Below are 22717 nucleotides of genomic sequence, written 5' to 3'. Positions count from 1 at the left end.
CAATCGGGACTGTATTCAGGAATCACAGGATCAGACATGCGGTCTGGCGGAGCATAGTTCATTTAAAATATGGTGTGACGCGACCTTAAGCGCACGAAGATGTCAAATAGATAACGGGATCCTCGGGGTGCGTATGCTTTCCTGTGGGTCAGATCGTAGTCACTGTCACATGGCAAGCTTCAAATGTAAGTACAAGTGTGCTGGCCCAAGAAGAAGAGATCCGCCGAGACCTAGCATGGGGCATACGCGATAGATATCTTGCCACACGCCTGATCAATCATGGGACACTTTGAACAGGCTGTAACAGTGGCTCCTTTTTTCCGCGTTACATTCAGCTTCCCCTGCGGAAGTTGGACAAGAGGGTGCGGAACAGGGGGCAGGTCCCATGTATCAATATGGTGGCCCGGGCCTTCTGCGTATAATCTATGAGCGAGTACGAGGTAGTATCTATCAGTGTCTGCTCAGAATCATTCTCGATTCCTCGACAAGCGATGCTTCCGCAAGTAGGGCTCTCGAGTCAACTTGCATTGTAACTGACTGCTTTATCTGGTCCGACATCAGATTTCCGGTTTCCATCTTTTTTTAGATTGCCAACTTCACGCGAACGAAATAAACCTACAATTGGTGTGCTTATCACGGCGGGAATTCCCAAACTTGATCGTGCACAGTTCCATGATCGAATGTGGATATGATTGCGCCCTCGGGATCATTGCGCAGCAGGAATTTAAGGGTAAGAGCACTAAGATCATACTGTGATGAGCGTCAGTCGCAATGCTCGATATGGATCCAACTGGGAAGGTTTCGGCATAGATTCACGCTCGCGGATCTGGTACGAATCATCCTTTGTGAAAGGGCAGTGGTGCGTTGCATCTATCGGTCCTGCCCGTATCCTTGTGTTTGTGGAGTAGCTCATAGAAACAGAATCTGGGAACGAATCTAGGCGTCACACAACCAGTGGGGCTCATGGTGCAAATGAAGTTAAGAGGCAGTGTCAAGCTCACCTTCATGTGACAGGATGGCTCGAATCCTTATCTGTCAAGACTCGACACCATTACCTGCGATAACCAATTTGCAGATAGTGCGACGAAGTTGCACAGTCGGGAGTACAGGCCTGCCGCCTGAGGCATTCCGGGAGGAGAGACACGTGACTTCAAACTTGTATCGATGGTGAGGTTTGCTCAGGATTTGCCTAGCGAGTATTACTATCTGATGCATCGGAAGAAATATTATGCAGCGAAGCTACGTAGCGCGCACCTGTTCTCCCAGGGCGATGCCCGGCCCTTCTTACACCGCTGACTCCGCATCAACAATTAGTATTCATGTCTTCACTGATGAGTTGCCGTTGTACCTACTTGCAACAGATCAAAATCAAGACTCGCCTTACCTATGTACACAGTAACTCCAATTTGAAGTGATTGTGACTTTACAAGGCTGAATGCACGCTCGGTGCCCAGTCCATCGACAACGATGCCTACATTTCTGGAAAAAGAATCAATATTTTGCAAGAAAATTGACCCGTATAATTTACCAATGATAAGAAATTAAAGCCGAGTGCATCGGAAGCACCCCGGAAGTATTATATAGTTATGGGGTGACGAAGGATGATCGATGACGAGCGAAGTATATGAACCTAGGTTGGATATTCCGGCAAAGAAAATCCACCATGCGCGTCCCCACATCCATCACGGTGTTCTGCACGCTCGTCGCGTACGCTACCGCACAGTGCATGGAATGCGCATCATCCGTCATGTACAACAACGTGACTTACAACCTCAAGGAGCAGTGTACGGTGTACAGTGGATACCATTGCTTGTGAGTGTCCTGAGTCATAAAGCGAGTGGTTCAGAATAAAAGAGACTTACATGATGGTGTGATACAGTTACAGAGGCGATGACCCCGCAGGAGACTTCTGCGACTGTTATTACAATGTGGGTGCAATGCTTAGGACTGAATATGCGTGTGTAACTTGTTGAACTGGACGCAGAAAACGGGAATCATTGAAAACAATGAGTCGACGTACTTCTGCCCCACAGGGTCTTCGAATTTCAATGCAGCATGCTCTGGTTGCCCAAGTTAATTTGGCCATGATGGAGTTACGAATGGAAGGACTTGATTTGTCGGACTTTTCCGTAGCTTAGTCATTCGGCTATTAGTGGTTGTTAACGTTGAAGTACCGTTTGGTGATGGCCGGTTCAACGATCTGTGATCTGACTCTACATACATAGAGGTCATAGGTAAAGCTAGAACATTTAAAACTTGTATGTGATCAAGGTTCAAGTTGTCCGCTATGCAGTACGCTTACTAGCTCAAGATGACCACTGTTGGTCTCTTTCTTTTCTTACAGTGGGCTAGTGCTAGCCTAGTACTGTGACTACTTTGACCAATGCATCTTCCATGGCGTCAGAAGCAGCAGGCATCAGAAGAGTGCACACCATCTCTACCTTCTGAACAGCGCGGACTTGGAGCGCGATGGTCTGCTACGAAAGATGCTTTCAAGACGCATGTGGCTACCGCGCAAGCAAACACGAAATATACTCTTCAAAGATACAACGCCAATGTCAAAGACTGCCTCAGAGCCAAAGCATCAGAAGAGTGCACACCATCCCTACCTTCTGAACAGCGCGGACTTGGAGCGCGATGGTCTGCTACGAAAGACGCTTTCAAGACGCATGTGGCTACCGCGCAAGCAAACACGAAATATACTCTTCAAAGATACAACGATAGTGTCAAAGACCGCCTCAGAGCCAAAGCATACCAGCTCGGGTCACGTCCCGTTGCATATCTTGTCCTATCTGGCTTCTTCTTGGCTCTGTGTCGACGCTTGGCGTGACATTCGTGTACAGGCGGTATTTTAGGCGTTTGAGGACAGCTGAGTGGGTTACACCTGATATACTTCAGCGGAAGAGATGGGTGAGGGGTGTCGTGACGAGGTGAGTTGAGTTTCCAACGCTATGTAGGCTTTGGGCTTGGCTTAATCTGTAATGGGTACGCGAAGTGTAGGGGATGCAGATAACTTTAGGCTGTATCATACCCCTGGCTTTGGGTGGAGGTGGCCACTGAAATTCAGGAGAGTACCCACTTTGAAGTAAAGGTCCGTTTGTGTACCCTTATTTTCTCATGGGATATGTGCTCACTTACATGAAACAATAAGAACTCAAAGAGCAAACGATCCACGTTCGTATCGCAGGTGTTGATGCGCCCGAGGTGCGTTGGTTATACAAGTAGGGCTCTAAGAGAGTTCTGGATGAGACCACCCTGACTGAATTGTTGGTCCATTGCGTGCAGGGATCACACTTTGGTCGCCAAGCCCAGCCATACGCTGTAGAAGCTCTCGCGTGGTTGAAGGATGCGATCGAGGGCAGAATAGTCTACTGCCAACTCGTTCGGCGTGACCAATATTCTCGTATTGTATGCACCGACACCTAGATCCCCAACTGACTGTCATTCACACTCACGTCAAATAGGTATCTGTGGTCACTCTTTCGCCACCATTTTTCCCAGGCTGGCTTATTACAGGCCGGAGTCTCGCACTTGAGATGATCCGGGCCGGCACGGGCCTGACTTACGAACAAGCAGGTGCCGAATACGGGAAGTATGGAAAGGACGAGTTTTTGAGAGCTGAGGCTGAGTCGCGGTAAGTTTCTTCACTGACACACAGTTGATTTGTTTCCACTTTTGTGGCGAACAACCTTACGTCCATTATGCCCTCTCCAGAGTTGCGCGCAGAGGCATGTGGAAGCACGGTACAGTGGGTGAAACCCCCGCGCAGTATAAACGGCGTTACGCGCAGAGTGGGACGGACATTGAGGCTCAGGTCCAAGGTACGGCGAAGGTAGAGAAAGAGAACTCGAAGGAGGGTGGGCTGAGAAGGATTTTGAAGAGACTTTGGTCATGAAATAGTTAAATTCAGATTGTGCACAGCTACTACAGCTAGCGGTGTGAATAATTGTCACACCTTCATTCCCGGACTGGCGCATGTGATCGTGAGGGGGCGCACTAGTGCTATATCGCGAACATCACGACAGCACAGACTGAAGCAAATTTGGATCTCGAGTTAGCTGTTGCATACACAGGACCTCATGGTGCTAGTCGCGTCCTATCACGGTGGCGCTTGCTCGCGCCGTAAAGGTGACACAATTTATTTATATAGCCAAAAAATTCCTCTGCTATGCGCAGCAATGATCAGTTAAATTATGAATTTTTACTGTATATATAGTCCCCGCCGTAAGCTGCGTCTCACCCCATCTACTACGGACACGAGTGGACACGACTGATCACTAGTCTCAGTTTCAATAATCCTCCCTTTCTGACGAACAGCAGTCTTGTTGTACTTTCATCTTCATCATGAAACTCGCGTCTACCCTTGTGCTTTCATTCATCGCCAGTGCGCAAGCAGCAACAACAATTTCTAGCTTGGTCCTGCCCAGTGGAATCCCAGGGTATGTGACTTTCTCTTTATACCTATTTCTCTTCAAAAACTCAATCAAAACCAAAATACTCTCGACGTATAGATCAAGCGGCCTGCCTTTTAGTACCGTCTCTTTTGACACCACAGCTGCTACCTCGGTGCTTTCCTCGCTTTCCTCTGTCTACTCTGCCGAGTCATCAGCTGTGCAGAGCGTGCTCTCATCCTTCACCGTAACGTCTCCTGCGTCCAGTGGGTCTACATCGACGAGCGCGCCAGCGGCGACAACCTCGAGCGCTGCGGGACGAACAGAGGCAGGGCTAGGGTTGGGGTTAGCTGCGGGAGCTGCTGCAGGCTTCCTTGGGTTCGTGTTCTAAATAAGAACATTTTCGGTGGAGATGCATGTATTCATGCCGATTGGGAGACACGTCCAGGGGTAAAGTTGGGAGGTCTCACGTCCATGTGTACTGCGGGGCAACTGCGGGCCCGGGAAGTGCATTTAGTGTATTTTATTTATCTGACGGTAGCTGTGGATGGCAGGATATTCGAAATAGACTTTGACGGGCGTCCGACGTGCCTACTTCCCTCAGGTTGTTTTCCCAGGGAACAACAAGTTGTGTCGGTCAGGTTATAAAGGGATCGGTTCCTCTGAGTCGGAATGATGTCTATATCAAAAAGTTGGTGTTAGTTATGGACTGGCCCGCAAGTCTGTCTGGCTCATGATTGGATTGGATTCGATCGGAGCTTTATTCCTGTCAGCAGCCTCGGCCCTCGGCGATGTCAAGCGCTGTCACTTAAGCTTCCATGGACTCTATTACAGCTTTCAGTATGAGCCACCCGGAACTCATGATCACCACGAGCTTTCTGTATCTTCGCTGGTCCCTGTCAACTGCACTGACAGCTATCAGTCGATATCCTCATTAGCGAGATGAAGTTCAACTACTGGGTAGTCTTATCAAAGAACACCATCACGTTCAGTTCTGTGAGGGTGCGTTTACAGATAATCAGTGATACATATGATGCGGGTAAGCGTCGGGAACTATTCATGATCTAACAGTAATAATAAAGATAGGCTGAGGCAAGCAAAAAGCACCGGCGGGAGACCCTCACCGTCATGGTCGAATCACTCTCACAGAAGACGCCTACTACTAGTGACACGCCAGTCAAGGACGACCAGAAGAGTGTTCCTCCCTCCGTCATCGTTTTACCTCAGAAGCAACTCGTGTGTTCCCTACCTGGGCAAAGTGCAAGATAGAGCCACTTGCGATATGAACAGCTTCAACGATGAATGCACGGAATGGCATGCAATGGTTCCGAGGAAGAACACTGCCAAAGCTAGCAGGGGCCCGCCGCCCCAGACGATCCCCCTGAGATGTCTACCTCTCATATGACAGACTGTCCTTCGCCAAGTCCTGCCTTGAGAGTGGAGATCAGAAATCAGGGCCTGTCCAGATCACATTCAGCAACACCGGACACACGTTCTCGTCTTCGTCGCTGCCAAAAAATGTTTTTTGTATGCACCATGACGCTGTCGTGCGAACCAGAGGATTCGATGGCAATCCATTCAATGGGGAAATTTCACATACGAATGGGCTGACCATTTTGGAGTGACATATGAGGGAGATATGCACGCTAACGATAACAGCGAGAGCGCTTGACTCAAGTAGGTGCAATCAACGCAGCGTTCGTTCAAGAAAGTCACGAGCATGGACAAGTACTGAGTACTGATTGGTGCAGAGTTCATGGGGATGTTTCATTCTCGTGAGCTTCAGCATTAGCTGTGCAGTTTAAGCGCCCAAGGCTTCTTGCGGACAACATACCCACTGCGTTGATCCTTCGCCATCGCAGTCCTACAATCCCGCAAGCCTGCCTAGGCCAATACGATTCTGTGGTCTTCATATACATTCCCTCGCACCGAAATTCCCTTGAGAGTTCAACTCGACGCATCGTCATCCTGGACCTTGTTGTCACGTCTAACTTTTTTTCGCCCACTTCATCACCACCACTATCTAATTCGCAATCTGGCCATCACGCTCACATTTGCCTAGTCTTCGTCCAATTACTCTTTTCCCTTCTCTTCCAGATCTATGTCTGCATATTCGGAGCAACGTATCTGCGCAGTCGCACAGGCAAAACCAACGGTCTTCCTCCCAATTCCATCTTCCGATGGCAACCTTTCAGCATGTTGACTTGTGGAATACGTTGTCAGCGAAGCTGCCGCCTCAGCATTCTCGACGTCTAGTACTCAAAAGATGGCCTAAAGTTCAAACGATGAGACGAATCATCTCATATCTAAATCTCCAAGCACGGCATCTGCACTCCTGCCTTTGATACTCGAGTTGCATGGCTGGTACAAACGCCCTTCGCCTTTCAACAGAATTCCTGGAAGTTAGAGGGCAAGGCTGCCAACGACACTGACAAGGACGATAACTTACACCTTGGCAACTACCTTACCGATACCCAGCGATTGGGCACAGTTATTAGCGGGTGAATCCACTGAGACGAGCACGAACACCTCCCTCACTAGGACGTCCTTCGATGCAAACAAGGACATTACCGAGCTATTTGCTCCCATCAATTCGAGCAATCTACTTTGGAATTGCCTTTTTGTACGACGTAACTCTATCACACTTTCCTAGCCTCTGCCCTCCTAATAATTTTATTTTCCCAGCTCTGGGTCCCCAGTTTAGAGCAAGGTATATCGGAGTCCTGAACAAGTATACCTAGAGTTTTCTTAGAGAGTCTCTCCTTCACCGGGAACGAATCATCTGTGAGACGCTTTCTGCCGGTGCGACGTCTCGTACGTCTTCCTTATGTCTTTTCACATATTCCTTGATCAAGATCAGTATCGACACCTCAAGTTGATTCGACGACCAAATGGGAACACGCCGTTTCAATGCTTATCATGGAGATTCACTGATTTAAGCACAGCGGGGTTCATGCACTAGTTCTGTACGTTCTTTCCTCTGGCACCTCGACGCACGGCTCAAGACAATAGCTTCTGCATTCTATCTTTTCGCCACCCTCTTCTCAATGCCAACAAATCTGTGTGCAACGCACGTTCTTCTTGTATCCACCAACCAGTAAGCAGGCTTCCCACAGCTCTCGCCGACATACTTTTTGGACCCAAGTACGGTCGAACGATCTTTGGCGTGGGTGGATGAGTGCATTATCATGCCCCGATGGAAAGACTTGAACGATCTCATGGCGGAGGTGACCGTCGTGGCAGCTAGTGACGAGGAACTTTCCACCTGTAGAAAAAGTCACAGGATTCACACTATCTTCATGGTGAAGTTGGTGTTCCGATGGGTTAACTGGTTTCGAGATTCCATAGTTGTGCTGTCTGTCTTGAATATGCATGTGCTTGCGAGGATGTGCTCATTAGCATCTGAAAAACACCCAACTTCTCGCTTAAGCTGCCAATGAAGTTTGTTGTGTTATGACCTGCACCCTGAAGCATCTGATTGGTTGGAGATGTGACTTATGGTGAGGTAAAGTTGCAGACATCAACAAAGTTAGTGTTGTTTTGGCCCAACGCGGTCTTTCATAATTTTCGCGAAGCGAGCCGAGTTTAACTCGACCGAACAACACTAATATCATAGTCCTCGCGGTGAGCTGCCCCTCTAGTCCATCTGCGACAAGTATACAACACAAGTGATTACTAGTCTCAGTTTCAACAATCTTCCTCTCTGAAGAACCACGGTCTGGTCGTACTTTCATCTTCACCATGAAACTCACGTCCGCTCTTGTGCTTTCATTCGTCGCTAGTGCGCAAGCAGCAACATCGCATTCTAGCATGATCCTACCCAGCGGAGTTCCAGCGTATGTAGCTTTCCCTTTATGCCTACTTCCCTTCAAACCAAATCAAAACAAAAATACTCATGTACAACGACGTATAGATCAGGCAGTACGCTATCCTCTCTCTTCTCATTCCGAGTCAACATCTCTGCAGAGCGTGTTTTCATCCCTCAGCACTGCCAACCCTACTGGGACACCTAGTGGCATAACTATTTCCACACCTACTTCCACCATCACAATTACTCCCACCGTAACGTCTCCTTCGTCCAGCGGGTCTTCATCGAGTACGACGAGCGCACAAGCTACGACAACCTCTAGCGCTGCAGGACGAACAGAAGTAGGGTTGGGATTGGGGTTGGCTGGGGGAGTTGCTGCGGGCTTACTTGGGTTCTTTTTCTAAACAAGTACGTTTTTCGGTCGTGACGTATGTATTCATGTTGATCTGAGGACAACGTGCGGGGATAAAAGTCGAGAGGTCTTACGTCCATGTGTGCTGCGGGCCCGGAAAAGTGTTAAATTGGTATATTCATTTATCTGAGGATAACTACGGATCGCAGGATATTGAAATAGACTTTGATTGACGCGCCTACATAACTCCCTTAGGCCGTTTTACAGCGTCCATGGATGGATGTTATATTCCTGTCATCAGCCTCCAAGTCAGCTCGACAGTCATCGTCAGCGGCCGCCAGCCTCCACGAAAGTCGATAAGACTCATTTAAAACACAACCATGGCAGATGATGCACAATGACGAAATGCAGACAGCCATGGGAACGATAAAATGTCCATTCAACAGACGCACAGCGATTCAGAGCACCCAAGGAGCCCAACATCCGGCCTGTATTGCAATGATATTATGTCGTGACATCGTTCCAGCAGCCAGTGCAGTAATTGCGACTGCGTTTATGGTTGACTGTTTGTATTCTGAATAGGCACGCAGCAAAGCCAACCCACAAGACGAGCGCGCCATCCAGCAATGGTAATGCGAGGACTTGAGATTGTTCCTGTTGTCGGCGTGGTACCAACGACGGCGGGAGGTGGCTGCTGTGATGATGGCGGGGTGCTCTGCGTTGCTGCGTTGGGATGCTGCGTGGTATGAGTATTGGGAAGTCGAGACGAGCTAGTAGCTGGCTTCTTCTTTCTTGCGTGATAATTTCTCTGCGCAAAAAAAAGTTAACGATAACGAAAAACCGTTGAAGAAAAAAACCGTACAGGCTTGCCCGCTGTATGTGGGACCTTGACTACGGGTGGCTCGTGCATCTCGATATCTGATCTATCTCGCCTGCGCATCATACCAGAGACTATTTTTCGAGTCCAGCTGAGAGGTTTGAATCGGGTGTCGCGCTCAGTTGCACTATTTAGCTTGGAGCGGTGCCAGAATGAGGTAAAAGGACCAAGGGTGCGTTGACGTGGTGTTGGAGTGGGGTGGTTATGTGGTTCATGGGACTGGGATAGACGAGTGCGTAACTGACAACATATTTGTCAAAACACTGAACGATAAATGGAGATCACATACATTAGCCTCTCGCAGTGCATCGTCAAAGAACCCTGGAGGTATTCTAGGAGCACCTTTCATCTTTGGAGCCGGTTGCGATACACCATCAGCCTGGGGGAGCAGATCCATTGTCATTGTCATCGAAAATAAAATGTATCAAAGCTTACATTGTCTGACAGACGGTCAGCTTCCTTAACGATAGCGGAAACATCCCATGTGTATAGGGGATTGTCGTTGCAGCCAGTGACAAGGAACTTTCCATCTGCAGAAAAGGTTGCAGAGACCACCTTATCTTCATGATGAAGTGGTGTTCCGATGGGTTGGTTGGTTTCGAGGTTCCATAGTTGTGCTGTATTATCCCTTGATGATGTGGTTGCGAAGATGGGCTCATTGGGAGATAGTAAAATGCTATCGACATCGTTTTCGTGTACGTCAGGATTTGCCCAGGTGGCTGTGTCGAATTTCGCGATGCTGGTTCCACCAGCGATGAGCGTTTTTCCATCCAAGGTCCATGCCAGGCACCAAACTACGACCTGGAGTGCTTTGAGCAATTCGCCTGTGTTGGCATCCCAGATTTTCAGTCCCATCATCCCGCCTGTGGCAATCATTTTGCCATTGGGTGAGTAGCAAACCGCCCACACGGACACGTCTCTCTTTGAGTAGATTGGTCCAAGGATAGTTTCTCCGCTCTTGACATCCCACACTCTGAATGTTTCATCTTCGGATCCACTCACCACTCGCCCTCCGTCTGGACTCCAGCACACAGATTTTACCTGTCTCTTGTGCCCCGTCCATTTTTTGATGACCTTCCCCGTATCGCTGTTCCACAATCTCACTGCATCCCAACTCCCGGTTGCTACGGTCTTACCATCCGGCGACAATGCTACGGCAAGCACTCCCATGTCTTTGTCCTCCCATTCCTTCCCGATCTGCGTGCCCCTCTCCAGGTTCCAGACCCGAAATGAACCATCACCCCATGAATAGGTGATGATCCGCTGTCCACCGGGCAGGTGTAAGATGTGCTTGATGCCGTTCTTTACTTTGATCTTTTGGCAAGGCATTGTCGCTGAGTCCTTGTGCTTCGCAGGGGTTGAATGCTCCACGATTTTGGTTTCGGGATTCACTTAATGGATGCGTGATGATTTCAGCTCTTACCATCAATTGCCGTACAAATTCATCACTTACTCAGAGTCTAGATGTACTCGACTCGTACACAGAAAGACGAATACGGAACGAAGGCTGCGGCGGAGTGGGGTGTTTCGTTCGATAGATATTCAAGTCAGGAAGGAGATCGTCGTTAAAATCTTCTGCAGGCGTGTCTTCCTTTTCATCCTTGTGTTTGCTTCACAGCTTCAACACTAGCTGTGCGCCCACGGCTATTTTTGGACAATATTCATACTTCCTTCATCTGCATTGACCTCTCGCCATCGTGGTCCTACAATCCCGCAAGCCTGCCTAGGCCAATACGATTTTGCAGTTTTCGTATCTATTCACGAGCACCGAAATTCCTTTGAAAGTCCAACTCGGCGCATCGTCTTGTTATCTTTGGACCTCGTTGTTAACGCCCTAAGAGTTTTTCGCATCTTCGTCACCATTGCTATCTAATTCGTAATCTGGGCATCCTTCTTACATTTCATCACTCATTTCCCTTCTCTTCCAGATCTATGTGTACGTATTCGGAGCAACGTATCTGTGCGGTACCGAACAAGCAATTTCAACGGTCTTCCTCCCAATTCCATCTTTAGATGGCAACCTTTCAGTATGTTGACTTGTGGAATACGCTGTCAGCGAAGCTGCCGCCTCAGCATTCTCGACGTCTAGTACTCAAAAAAGGCCTTAAGTTCAAACGCTGAGACGAATCATCTCACATCCAAATCTCCAAGTACGACATTTGCACTCGTGTCTTTCATACTCGAGTTGCGTCGCTGGTACAAACGCCCTTCGCCTTTCAACAGAATTCCTGGAAGTGAGAGGGCAAGGCTGCCAACGACACCGACAAGGACGATAACTTACACCTTAAGCAACTACCTTACCGATACCCAGCGATTGGGCACAGTTATCAGCGGCTGAGACTTCCCTCGCTGGGACGCCCCTCGATTCGAACAAGGACATCACTGAGCTGCTGGCGTCCTCTGATTCATGTAATCTACTTTGGAATTGCCCTTTTGTACAACGTAACTATGACACCTCCTTAGCATCTACCCTCCCAATAAATTTATTTTCCCAGTTCTGGGTCCCCGTGTTCAGAGGAAGGTGTCTCGGAGTCCTGAATAGGTGTACCTAGAGTTTTCATAGTCTCTCCTTCACTGGGAACGCAACATCTTTGAGACTCTTCCTGTTGGTGCGATATCTCGTACGTCTTTTATATATTCCTTGATCAAGATCAGCATCGACATCTCGGGAATACGCTGTTCCGATCCTTATCACCGAGATTCATTGATTTAAGCATGCAGGGTTCATGCACTAGTCTTTATTCGGCACCTCGGCGCACGGCTTTTTGCCACCCTCTTCTCAATGCCAACAAATCTGTGTACAACGAACGTTTTTCTTTTATCTACTGACCAGTAAGCGGGCTTTCCTCTCTCGACGGCATACTTTTTTAACCCAAGCACAGTTGAATGATCTTCGGTGTGGGTGGATGAGTGCATTATCATACCGCGATGGAAAGACTTGAACAATCCCATGGCGGAGGTGATCGTCGTGGCAGCTAGTGACGAGGATCCTTCCACCTGTAGAAAAAGTTACAGAATTCACCCTGTCTTCATGATGAAGTTGGTGTTCCAATGGATTGATTGGTTTCGAAATTCCATAGTTGCGCTATCTTAGATCATGATGTGCTTACCAGGACGTGCTCATTAGGCTTGGGTAAGTCAAGATCTCGTTTCCGCAGTGATGGCATCATGGTTCTGGTTGCATCCTGACATCACGGTGGCGCTTGCTTGCGCCGTAAAGGTGACAATTTGTTTATAGGCATCAGGAGATTAATATTCCTCTGCTGCGTGCGCAGCTTAATGGTCAGTTGAGTTTTTACGGTACCGCATATAAAGTCCTCGCCGTGAGCCGCCTCTCGAGCCCCTATCTACGACAAGTACGCAACAAGTGACTACTAGTCTCAGTTTCAGTGGGGCTGGGGTTGGGGTTGGCTGCGGGAGCTGCTGCGGGCTTACTTGGGTTCTTTTTCTAAATGAGTACGTAAATTTCGGTAGTGACGTATGTATTCTTGCTGATCGGAGGACAACGTGCGGGGGTAAAAGTTGAGAGGTCTTAATTACGTCCATGTGCCCTCCTGACTCCAGGAGGGAGCTATGTAGGCGTCAATCAAAGTCTATTTCAATATCCCGTGATCCGTAGTTATATATAAACATGTATATCAAACACCCTTTCCGGGCTCGCAGTATCCATGGTTGGATGGTGTATTCCTGTCACATCAGCTTCTGAGTCAGCTCGACCGTCAGTCGCTGCCAGCCTCCACGAAAGTCAGTCGCCTTGCAACTTTCTGCACCAACGCTTCTCGTCTAGCTAGTACTGGCCGCGCTGTCACCTTCCTGTCTTCCATGGACTCTATTTCAACTTCTAGTCCGAGCCATCCGGAACTCATGATCACCACGCCTCAGGCACGAGCTTTCTGTATCTTCGCCGATCCCAGAATTACTACAAACTACATTGACAGTGATAATCAATAATATATGCAATGAGGGCAGGCAAAAGGCAGGCGCCGGGAATTATTCATGATCTAGCAGATAATATTATGGGTGCTGATGCAAGCAAAAAGACCTAGCGGAATGGCTTCATCGTCATGGAAGACACCTACTACTAGTGACACACCAGTCAAGGACGACCAGAAGAGTGTTCCTCCCTCTGCTATTGCCCCACCTCAGAAGCAACTCGCTGTGTTTCCCCACCTAGGCAAAGTGCAAGGTAGACTCACTGGTGATATCTCGGCTTCAACGATGAAGGCACGGAATGGCATGTAATGGTTCCGAGGAAGAGTACTGCCAAAGCTAGTAGGGGCCACAGACGACCCCCCCGAGATGTCTACCTCTCATACGACAGACTGTCCTTCACCCAGTCCTGCCTTGAGAGTGAAGATCAGAAATGAGGGCCTATCCAGATCACATCGTACGCAAAACGTATCTTTCTCGTTCAGCAGCACCAGACGCATGTTCTCGTCCTCGCCGCCGCCGAAAGATGTTGTGCATATCCACCATGACGTCGGCCGGACCAGTGTGGATTTGGTGGCAATTCATTCAATGGGGGAAGCTTCCACATACGAAGGGGTCGACCATTTTGTGCGACATGTGATAGCACCAGGGAGATCCAGCAAGAGGCATGATATGCACGCTAACGATAACAGCCTCGAGAGCGCTTGAGTACGTCCCAAACTGGGCTCGGGGCAACGTTCGTTCCAAGTATTGAGTGACGAGCGGGAGTGTATATACTCCAACTAAAGTAGTATACCCATATCCCATTCCATGAAGCGTGCTGTAGCGTCTATATAGGGCAATGAAACAAGACTCGTTTAAATCACAAAACCGTAGTGGATGAAGCAGGAAATACGACAAAGTACGATGACGGAGTGCAGATGTCCACGGAAACGATATGAGACGATAGAAAGTGTCCATTCAACATACGCACAGCGATCCAGAGCACCAAAGGAGTCCAGCATCCGGCCTGTATTGCAGTGATACTATGTCGTGACATCATTCCAGTAGCCAGTGTGGTAGTTGCGACTGCATCTCTATAGTTGACCGTTTGTGTTCTAAATAGGCACGCAGCAGAGCCAGCCCACAAGACGAGCGCGCCATCCAGCAATAGTAATACGAGGACTTGAGATTGTTCCTGTTGTCGGCGCGGTACCAATGATGGCGCAGGGTATCGAAGCAGCAGCAGTGGGAGGTGGTTGCTGTGACGATGATGGTGTGCCCTGGGTTGCTGCATTGGGTTGCTGCATGGTATGAGTATTGGGAGGTCGAGATGAGTTAGTAGCTGATTTCTTCTTTCTTGCGTGATAATTTCTCTGCGCGAAAATGAGTCAGCGATAAAGAAGAATCGTTGAAGAGACAAAACGCACAGGCTTTCCCGCTGTATATGGGACCTCGACTACAGGTGGCTCGCGCATCTCGATATCTGATCTATCTCGCCTGTGCATCATGCTAGAGACTATGTTTCGAATCCAGCTGAGAGGTTGGGATCGGGACTGGGTGTCGCGCTCAGCTGCACTATTTAGCTTGGAGCGGCGCCAGAATGAGGAAAAGGGACTGAGGGTGCGTTGATGTGGTGCTGGAGTGGGGTAGTTATGTGGATCATGGAATTGGGATAGACGAGCTCGCAACTGATAATATATTTGTTAAAGCACTGAATAATAGAAGTAGGTAACCTCTCGCAGTGCATCATTGAAAAACCCTGGAGGTATTTGACGAGCACCTTTCATCTTTGGGGTTGGTCGTGGTGTAGCATCAGTCTGGGGGAACAGATTCATTGTCAGTGTCATCGAAAATGAAATGTATCAAGCTTACAATATCTGATGGAAGGCCAACTTCTTTGACAATAGCGGAAACATCCCATGCGTATAGGTGGTTGTCGTTGCAGCCAGTGACGAGGAATTTTCCATCTGCAGAAAAGGCCGCATTGATCACGTCGTCTTCATGGTGGAGTGGAGTTCCGATGGGTTATTGGTTCCGAGGTTCCATAATTAATGTGCTCTCTTGAGTCGAACAGTGGTGTGCTCAATTGCGAGGATGTGCTCATTGAGAGATAGTGAAATGATAGTGGAGAAGTTTTTGGGCAAGTCAAGCCCAGTCCATGTGGCTGTGTTGAATTTCATGATGGTGGATATAAGCATTTTTCCATCCCAGGTCCATGCCAGGCACGATATCGATACTCCTTCGCAATTCAGTGTTCTGAGTAGTTCACCTGTGTTGGCATCCCAGATTTCCAGATTGTACCCACCTGTGGCAATCATCATGCCATCAGGTGAGTAGCAAACTGCCCATATGTATTCGAATTTCCCTTCCTTGATTGGTCTGAAGACGGTTTTTCCGTTTTCGACATCCCATACTCTGCATGTATCATCTTCGGATACACTCACCACTCGCCCTCTGTCTGGGCTCCAGCACACAGAACGCACTGCTCTCATGTGCCCCGTCCAGGTTTTGATAACTTTGCCCGTGTCGACGTTCCACAATTTCATTGCGCCATCCTCACTCCCGCTTGCTACGGTCTTGCCGCACGGCGATAATGCTATGGCAGACACACCTCTTTCATTGTCCTCCAATTCCTCCCCAATTTGCGTGCCCCTCTCCAAGTCCCAGACTCGAAATGAGCCATCCCATGAATAGATTATAATCTGCTGTCCACCAGGAAGGTGTAGGATGTGCTTGATGCCGTTCTTTACTTTGATCTTTCGATAAGGCAATGTCGCTAAATTCTTGTGCCTCGCAGGGGCTGGATACCCCATGATGTTGGTTTCGGGATTCACTTAGCAGGTGCGTGATAATTTTAGCTCTTACCATCAATTGCCATACGAATTCATCACTTACTCAGAATCCAGATGAACTCGACTCGTACCCAGAGAGACGAATGCGAAATGGAAGCTGCGACGGAGTGGGTGTTTCGTTCGATAGAGGTTCCAGTCAGGAGGGAGGTCGTTGATTAAGCCCTCTAGAACTTCGTCTTCATCCTCGTGTTCCCTTCACAGCTTCAACACTAGCTGTGCGGATTAAGCGCCCAACGCTCTTTTTGGACAATATTCCCAATTGACTTCTCGGTCCTACCCTGCCTGGGCCAATACGATTCTGCAGTCTTCGTATGTTGATCCGACAATCAAACGGGAACACACCGTTCCAACGTTTGTCAGTTCGCTTATTTATGCATAGCGAGGTTCATGCACTAGTTCCGTACGTTCTTTATTCTGGCACCTCGACGCACGGCTCAAGACAACAACTTCTGCATTCTACCTCCTTGCATCCCTCGTCTCAATGTCGACAAATCTGTGTACAATGCACGTTTTTCTTTCATCTATCAACCAGTAAGCAGGCTTTCCTTAGCTCTCGACGGCATGCTTTTTGGGCCTAGCACAATTGAACGATTTTCGACGTGGGTGGGTGGTGGGTGAGCGCACTATCATACCGCAGTGGAAAGACTTGAAAAATCTCATGGCGGAGTGAGCTGGAACCACGATCTACGTGCGTCACCGACCTATTGAATAGAGCAGGTAATACCTTCCCTACTTCAAGTTCGCTTTCGCTGTAATCTCTTCCCAGAACCCATTGCATTAGGAATCTTGAGATACACACTCCACCGTCTGTGATGTTGACCATCATCTAAACCCCACAGCGGGTTGCCTGTAGGTACACTTCAGGTACGCCAATGTGGCATAGATTTTGCATCTAAGCTGCGAAGATGTCGGGGAGAACTTGTCGTGGCACTGCCGTCTGAAAATAAACATTAGATCAATGATTAGAGGCAGTACAATACAAATACAAGATGCACTGGCACACAACATTCCCAAGTAGCTATACGAACACGGAGAACAAGCACTGTAAAATTGGTGAGAACTGAATGCAACACTCCAGGGCCTGTACCCAGATGGACATTCACATGTTGATTATTAGTGAGGAGTCAAAGTGTTTGGAATTCATTTCAAGCGACATAAGAACATGATCTGTACCAAATCTGTACCCCAGGATTTGTGCGTCACATAAGCCGCGTAATTATAAATACCGCATCAATTTCACCTGGCCACTTGGATAAGTTGAGATCTCGTTTCCGCAGTGATGGAATGGTTCTAGTTCAAGAAGTTATATCCTTGTGGTGCAGCTTACTTGCGCCGTCAAGGTGACATAATTTGTTCATATATCAAGAGATTCCTCTGCTGCGTGCGCAGCAATGGTCAGTTGAGTTTTTACCGTATATTATAAAGTCCTTGGCTACAAGTACACGACACGAGTGACTACTAGTTTCACTTTCAATAATCTCCCTCTCTGAGAACGACAGTCTTGTTGTACTTTGATCTTCACCATGAAACTCACATCCGCCCTTGTGCTTTTATTCATCGCTATAGCTAGTGCGCAAGGAGGAACAACAATAACCGGAATCCCGGCGTATGTGACTTTCTCTTTCCCTTCAAAACAAAATACTCATATATAACTGGTGTATAGATCCGACTCAAACGGCTTTACCATCACTTATGACTCCGGGACGTATGACACCAGCTCGCTTTCCTCTTTCCTATCTTCCGAGTCATCATCTGTGCAGAGCTTGTTCTCATCCCTCGGCATTAGTACCACACCTACTATCATACCTACTTCCATTGGCACGATCTCTCCCACCGTAACGTCTCCTTCGTCCAGCGGGTCTACATCGGGTGCGACAAGCGCACAAACCACGACAACCTCTAGCGCTGCAGGGCGAACAGAGGCGATGTTGGGGATGGGGTTGGCTGCGGGAGCTGCTGCGGGCTTACTTGGGTTCTTTTTTTAAATAAGTACGTCTTCGCCGGTAGCGATGGATGTATTCACGGATAACGTTCGGGGGTAAGACTCGGTCGAGAGGTCTTACGTCCATGTGTACTGCGGGGCAATTGCGGGCCCGGGAGGGGTGTTTGGTACATCTATTTACCGGACGACAACTACGGATCACAGGATATTGAAATAGTTTTTGATTAACGCGCCTACATAAATCCCTCAGGTTGTTTTACAGGGGCTAGCAAGTTGTTTCGGTCTGTTGGCACAGCCACAGGCAAAGGGATTTACTCTGGTAGCCGCCATCGGAAAGATGTCCATCAAAAAGTGTTGGCTATGGACAATCTGGGCTAGGCCACAGGTCTGTCGCAGACTCTGGCCCATGATTGGATTCGATCGGAGTTGTATTCCTGTCAGCAACCTCAGTTCCACAGTCGCCGTCCGGCATCAGCGCTCAGCGGCCACCAGCCTCCACGGAAGCCAGTTAACTTGCAACTTCTCGTCTATCAGCGCTGTCACTTTCCTGTCTTCCATGGACTCCATTTCAACTCTCAGTCCGAGCCATACGGAACTCATGATCATCACGAGGCACGAGCTCTAGAGTCTCTGTACTATCTCCGCCAGTCCCAGAATTACTACACGCCGAACTATGCGATATATCAGTCGATATCCTCACCATGCAAGATGTTCAGCTAGCTGGGTACTAGTCTCATCAAAGAACACCATAACGTTCAGTTCTGAGGGTGGCACGCACAAATAATCAATAATACATACAAGGAGGGCAGGCAAAGGGCAGGCGTCGGGAATTATTCATGATCTAGCGGATATTATAGATGCTGATGCAAGCAAAAAGACCTGGCGGAACGCCCTCACCGTGGTCGGGCCTATCAGCTGAGCCGCTCTATCAAATCACTCTGGAAGAAGACAGAAGACACATGCTACTACCGGAAGAGTGTTCCTCCCTCTGCTATTGCCCACCTTAGAAGCAACTTGTTGTGTTCCCCACCTGGGCAAGGTGCAAGATAGACCCACTGGCGATATGGCAGTTTCAAAGATGAAAGCGCAGAATGACATGCATGGTTCCGAGGGAGAGTACTGCCAAAGCTAGCAAAGGCCCCAGAGGATTCCCCCGAAATATCTACCTCTCGTGTGAGACTGTCCTTCGCCAAGTCCTGCCTCGAGAGTGGAGATCAGAACTGCGGACCTATCCAGATCACATCCTGCGCAAGACATATCCGTCTCGTTCAGCAAAACTGGACGCATGTTCTCGTCTTCGTTGTTACCAAAAGATGTTTTGCATGTCCACCATATGTGGATCAGACTATTGTGGATTTGCCGCAATTCATTCAATGGAGGAAATTTCCACATATGAAGGGGCCGACCATTTTGGGCGACATATGATAGATCCAGCGAGAGGGATAATGTGCACGCTAACGATAACAGCCTCGAGAGCTCTTGAATAGGTGCGAAATGTTCTTGGCGCAGTGTTCATTCAAGAAAATCATGAGTATGGACAGGTCCTGAGTATTGAGAATTGAGTGCCGAGTTTCCTGCGATGTATATACTTAAAGTAGTGTACATATGTCGCATCGCATGAAGGGTACTGTAGCGCCTATATAGGGCAATGAAATAAGACTCGGTTAAAACACCAGCGTAGCAGATAAAACAGGAATTACGATACAGTACAATGATGGAGTGCAGCCGGCCATGGGAACGATATGAGACGAGAGAAATTGTTAATTAATAGACGCACAGCGATCCAGAGCACCAAAGGAGTCCAACATCCGGCCTGTATTGTAATGATATTATGTTGCGACATTGTTCAAGTAGCCAGTGCAGTAGTTGCGACTGCGTCTCTATGGTTGACCTTTTGTGTTCTGGATACGCACGCAGCAAAGCCAGCCAACAAGACGAGCGCGCCATTCAGCAATGGTAGCATGAGGACTTGAGATTGTTCCTGTTGTCGGCGCGGTACCAGCGACGGCGAGAACTGTCGAAGTAGTAGCAGTGGGAGGTGGCTGCTGTGATGATGGGTGTGTGCTCTGAGTTGCTGCGTTGGGTTGTTGTGTGGAATGGATTTTAGAAGGTCGAGACGAGCTGTTAGCTTTCTTCCCTGTTGCGTGATAGTTCCTCTGCGCGAAAAAAAGTCATTGGCGAAGAACTGTTGAAGAGAAAAAAGCGTACAGGCTGGCCTGCTGTGTAAGGAACCTCGACCTCTCGCAACTGGATGTCCGATCCATCTCGTCTGCGTAGTATACCAGATACTAGGTTTCAAGTCCAGCTGAGGGAGTGGGATCGGGATTGGGTGTCTAGTTCATTTTCCCTATATGGCTTGGAGCGACACCAGAATGAGGAAAAGTGACTGAGAGCGTGGTGGACGTGGTGCTGGAGTGGGACAGTTATGTGGCTTATGAGATTGGGAGAGACGAATGCGCAACTGACGACATATTTGTCAAAGAATTGAATAATAGATGGAAATCACATACATTAGCTTCTCGCAGTGTATCGTCAAAAAAACCTGGAGGTATTCGAAGAGCATCTTTCATATTTGGGGCTGGTCGCAACGTAGCATCAACCTGGGGGATCCAGCAGATCCGCTGTCAGTGTCATTGAGAATGAAATGTATCGAAGCTTACAATATCTGACGAAAAATCAGCTGATTTGACGATAGCAAAAATATCCCATGTGTATACGTGGCCGTTGTTACAGTTAGTGATGAGGAACTTTCTGTCTGCAGAAAAGGTCGCAGAGTTCACGTAGGCTTCATGGTGATGTAGTGCTTCGATGGGTTGATTGATCTCGAGGCTCCATAGTTGCACTGTCTTGTTCCAGTATAAAGCCCCATGGTTAACCCGCCTGTGGCAATCATCTTTCCATCGGGTGAGTAGCAAACTGCGTTCATGAATTTCCTCACTTGATTGGTCCAAGGATGATTTCCCCGCTCTCGACATCCCACACTCTTAATGTCTCATCTCTGGATCCGCTCACCACTCGCCCTCTGTCTGAACTCCAGCATACGGACAGTACTCTCCCTCTATACCCCGTCCATTCTTTGACCACCTTGCCCGTGTCGACGTTCCACAATCTAACCGTCCCATTCCGACTATTGCTCCCGCTTGCTACAGTCTTACCATCCGGCGACAATACTATGGCAGACACTCTTCCATCTTTGTCCTGCCATTCATTCCCAACCTGCGTGCCCCTCTCCAAGTCCCAGACTCGACATGACCCATTCCATGAAAGGGTGATAATCTACTGTCTTCGAGGTTCACTCCGACGCGATTCAAAGTTCAGGTATGGGATTTGTTGTAGGCACAAATTGATGGAATTGAACTAGTAGTGACAGGACTGGAGATTAGTTTTCGGACGAAAGCGCGCAGCGCTTTCCGGCCCCGAGGAAAGAGACCTAGACTGAGAAAGGTTGAGCTGCGATTCCCAAGTGTTAGGAGTCCGACGACGCATCGAGCGAAACTCGGATCCCCAACTTGTAGGAGAAGGGCGACGTACTCACTCGTAAGTGTCTTGGCCTTGGTTCTTTTAACGGACTGGGGGAATGGGATAACGAAGGAATTGGTCATGTAGAGTGGGAGTTGCTTGCATGTATGGTGCCATGATCTGCGCGTGTTTCCGCAGGTATGCGAGAAATGCGTCACTTGCCCACCGGCCCTTGATTTTTACCACGTCGAATGGGATGTTCCGCAGGAGATATTCCAAGGTTGAACCGATACAAATGCCGTGGCCTTGCACTGGTGCGTGGCCGGCAGCTTTGGTTTGCAGCAGCTAACCTGCTCAAAAACTTGGTTTTTGTCAGTGGCCGGTGCGTGTTGTCCTTGTGGCGATACGCGAATAGTGCGAAGTTCTGTGGGGGTTTGTTGACTTGCAGATGGTTCAGGAAAGCTGCTTCTGGGTCGGATAGACCTGCCTGTCTGGCCCAATGAATGTCTTCGCCTCCCGTCGCAGTTTTCGTGCGCGGTAGGCTGAAATTCTTGGTTACGAGGTTCTGTCGATCCTGCAAGTCCTTGACACCACCGAGTGTGATGTGTAGCTTGGGGTCGAAAGCATTCAGGCGAGGGACGGTGAATTCCCCGACTCTAGCGGTAGCGTAGAATATGGTTGTTAAACATGCAAATACTGATGCGTCTAATGGGTCGTTGAGGTTTAGCTTTCCCCGGATGGCAATGATTAGGTCGACGGTGTATGGTTCCCGTTTGTCACGCTTTGCGGAAGCAGGCGTGAGTGACATTGCCGCCTTCAACATGGCGTCTATCGCCGCATCGTTCAGCGACCAGGTCGCGCCGGTGTATAATGTGCCATGCTCGAACTCCGTTCATGTAGTTAGATACTGTTTTCCCTGAATAATGGCCAACCATGCATGCAATAAAGGCTTCTATTAGTATGTTGCTTGCTGGTGCCTCTGATTTTCCGGGATGGTTTTGCTGTCGCAAAAGACATGGAAAACCAGTAGACCTGAACCGTACGTTTCGCGCGTGCTTTCTGAGTAAGCGTGCACTAAGACGCCTCGGATCCGATTGATATCTTCAGTAGTTAGAGGAACGAAC

At 48.6% G+C, this 22717-nt stretch overlaps 6 protein-coding genes across 6 annotated transcripts; 5 read left to right on the top strand and 1 right to left on the bottom strand.

Annotated features, from left to right (window-relative positions):
• Positions 1-1622: 1622 nt before the first annotated feature.
• DFJ58DRAFT_789708 (uncharacterized protein) lies at positions 1623-2199 on the top strand (the record flags this gene model as incomplete). The annotated part of the gene is made up of 3 exons (XM_041390235.1): positions 1623-1812; positions 1880-1928; positions 1985-2199. Coding segments are annotated over 3 exons (332 nt in total), but the record flags the coding sequence as incomplete, so codon positions are not given.
• On the top strand, positions 2200-3968 carry DFJ58DRAFT_789701 (uncharacterized protein). Its single transcript, XM_041390234.1, has 8 exons — positions 2200-2258; positions 2312-2811; positions 2844-2930; positions 2996-3071; positions 3163-3204; positions 3286-3408; positions 3465-3634; positions 3715-3968. The coding sequence occupies exons 2-8, from the start codon at positions 2384-2386 to the stop codon at positions 3893-3895; spliced, it is 1107 nt and encodes a 368-aa protein (XP_041243582.1). The 5' UTR covers positions 2200-2258; positions 2312-2383; the 3' UTR covers positions 3896-3968.
• Positions 3969-4171: 203 nt separating this feature from the next.
• Positions 4172-5093, top strand: DFJ58DRAFT_789695 (uncharacterized protein). The gene has a single exon (XM_041390233.1). The coding sequence runs from the start codon at positions 4345-4347 to the stop codon at positions 4780-4782; it is 438 nt and encodes a 145-aa protein (XP_041243581.1). The 5' UTR covers positions 4172-4344; the 3' UTR covers positions 4783-5093.
• Positions 5094-7925: 2832 nt separating this feature from the next.
• On the top strand, positions 7926-8853 carry DFJ58DRAFT_395964 (uncharacterized protein). Its single transcript, XM_041380187.1, has one exon. The coding sequence runs from the start codon at positions 8133-8135 to the stop codon at positions 8601-8603; it is 471 nt and encodes a 156-aa protein (XP_041243580.1). The 5' UTR covers positions 7926-8132; the 3' UTR covers positions 8604-8853.
• A 3766-nt stretch (positions 8854-12619) lies between these two features.
• DFJ58DRAFT_914242 (uncharacterized protein) lies at positions 12620-14512 on the bottom strand (the record flags this gene model as incomplete). Its single annotated transcript, XM_041395372.1, has 6 exons — positions 13968-14512; positions 13736-13767; positions 13625-13697; positions 13522-13598; positions 12864-12999; positions 12620-12775 (listed from the first exon to the last, which is right to left on the bottom strand). The coding sequence occupies exons 1-6, from the start codon at positions 14316-14318 to the stop codon at positions 12620-12622; spliced, it is 825 nt and encodes a 274-aa protein (XP_041243579.1). The 5' UTR covers positions 14319-14512.
• A 3080-nt stretch (positions 14513-17592) lies between these two features.
• On the top strand, positions 17593-18177 carry DFJ58DRAFT_745938 (uncharacterized protein; the record flags this gene model as incomplete). The annotated part of the gene is made up of 2 exons (XM_041387421.1): positions 17593-17798; positions 17856-18177. The coding sequence occupies exons 1-2, from the start codon at positions 17716-17718 to the stop codon at positions 18175-18177; spliced, it is 405 nt and encodes a 134-aa protein (XP_041243578.1). The 5' UTR covers positions 17593-17715.
• Between the last annotated feature and the right edge of the window lie 4540 nt (positions 18178-22717).

The sequence above is a fragment of the Suillus subalutaceus genome, assembly GCF_016647625.1.
Source record: "Suillus subalutaceus strain FC151 chromosome Unknown DFJ58scaffold_57, whole genome shotgun sequence".
Taxonomy (NCBI): Eukaryota; Fungi; Basidiomycota; class Agaricomycetes; order Boletales; family Suillaceae; genus Suillus; species Suillus subalutaceus.
Note: the sequence above shows the minus strand (reverse complement) of the source record. Positions and strands in the feature narration are given on the sequence as shown.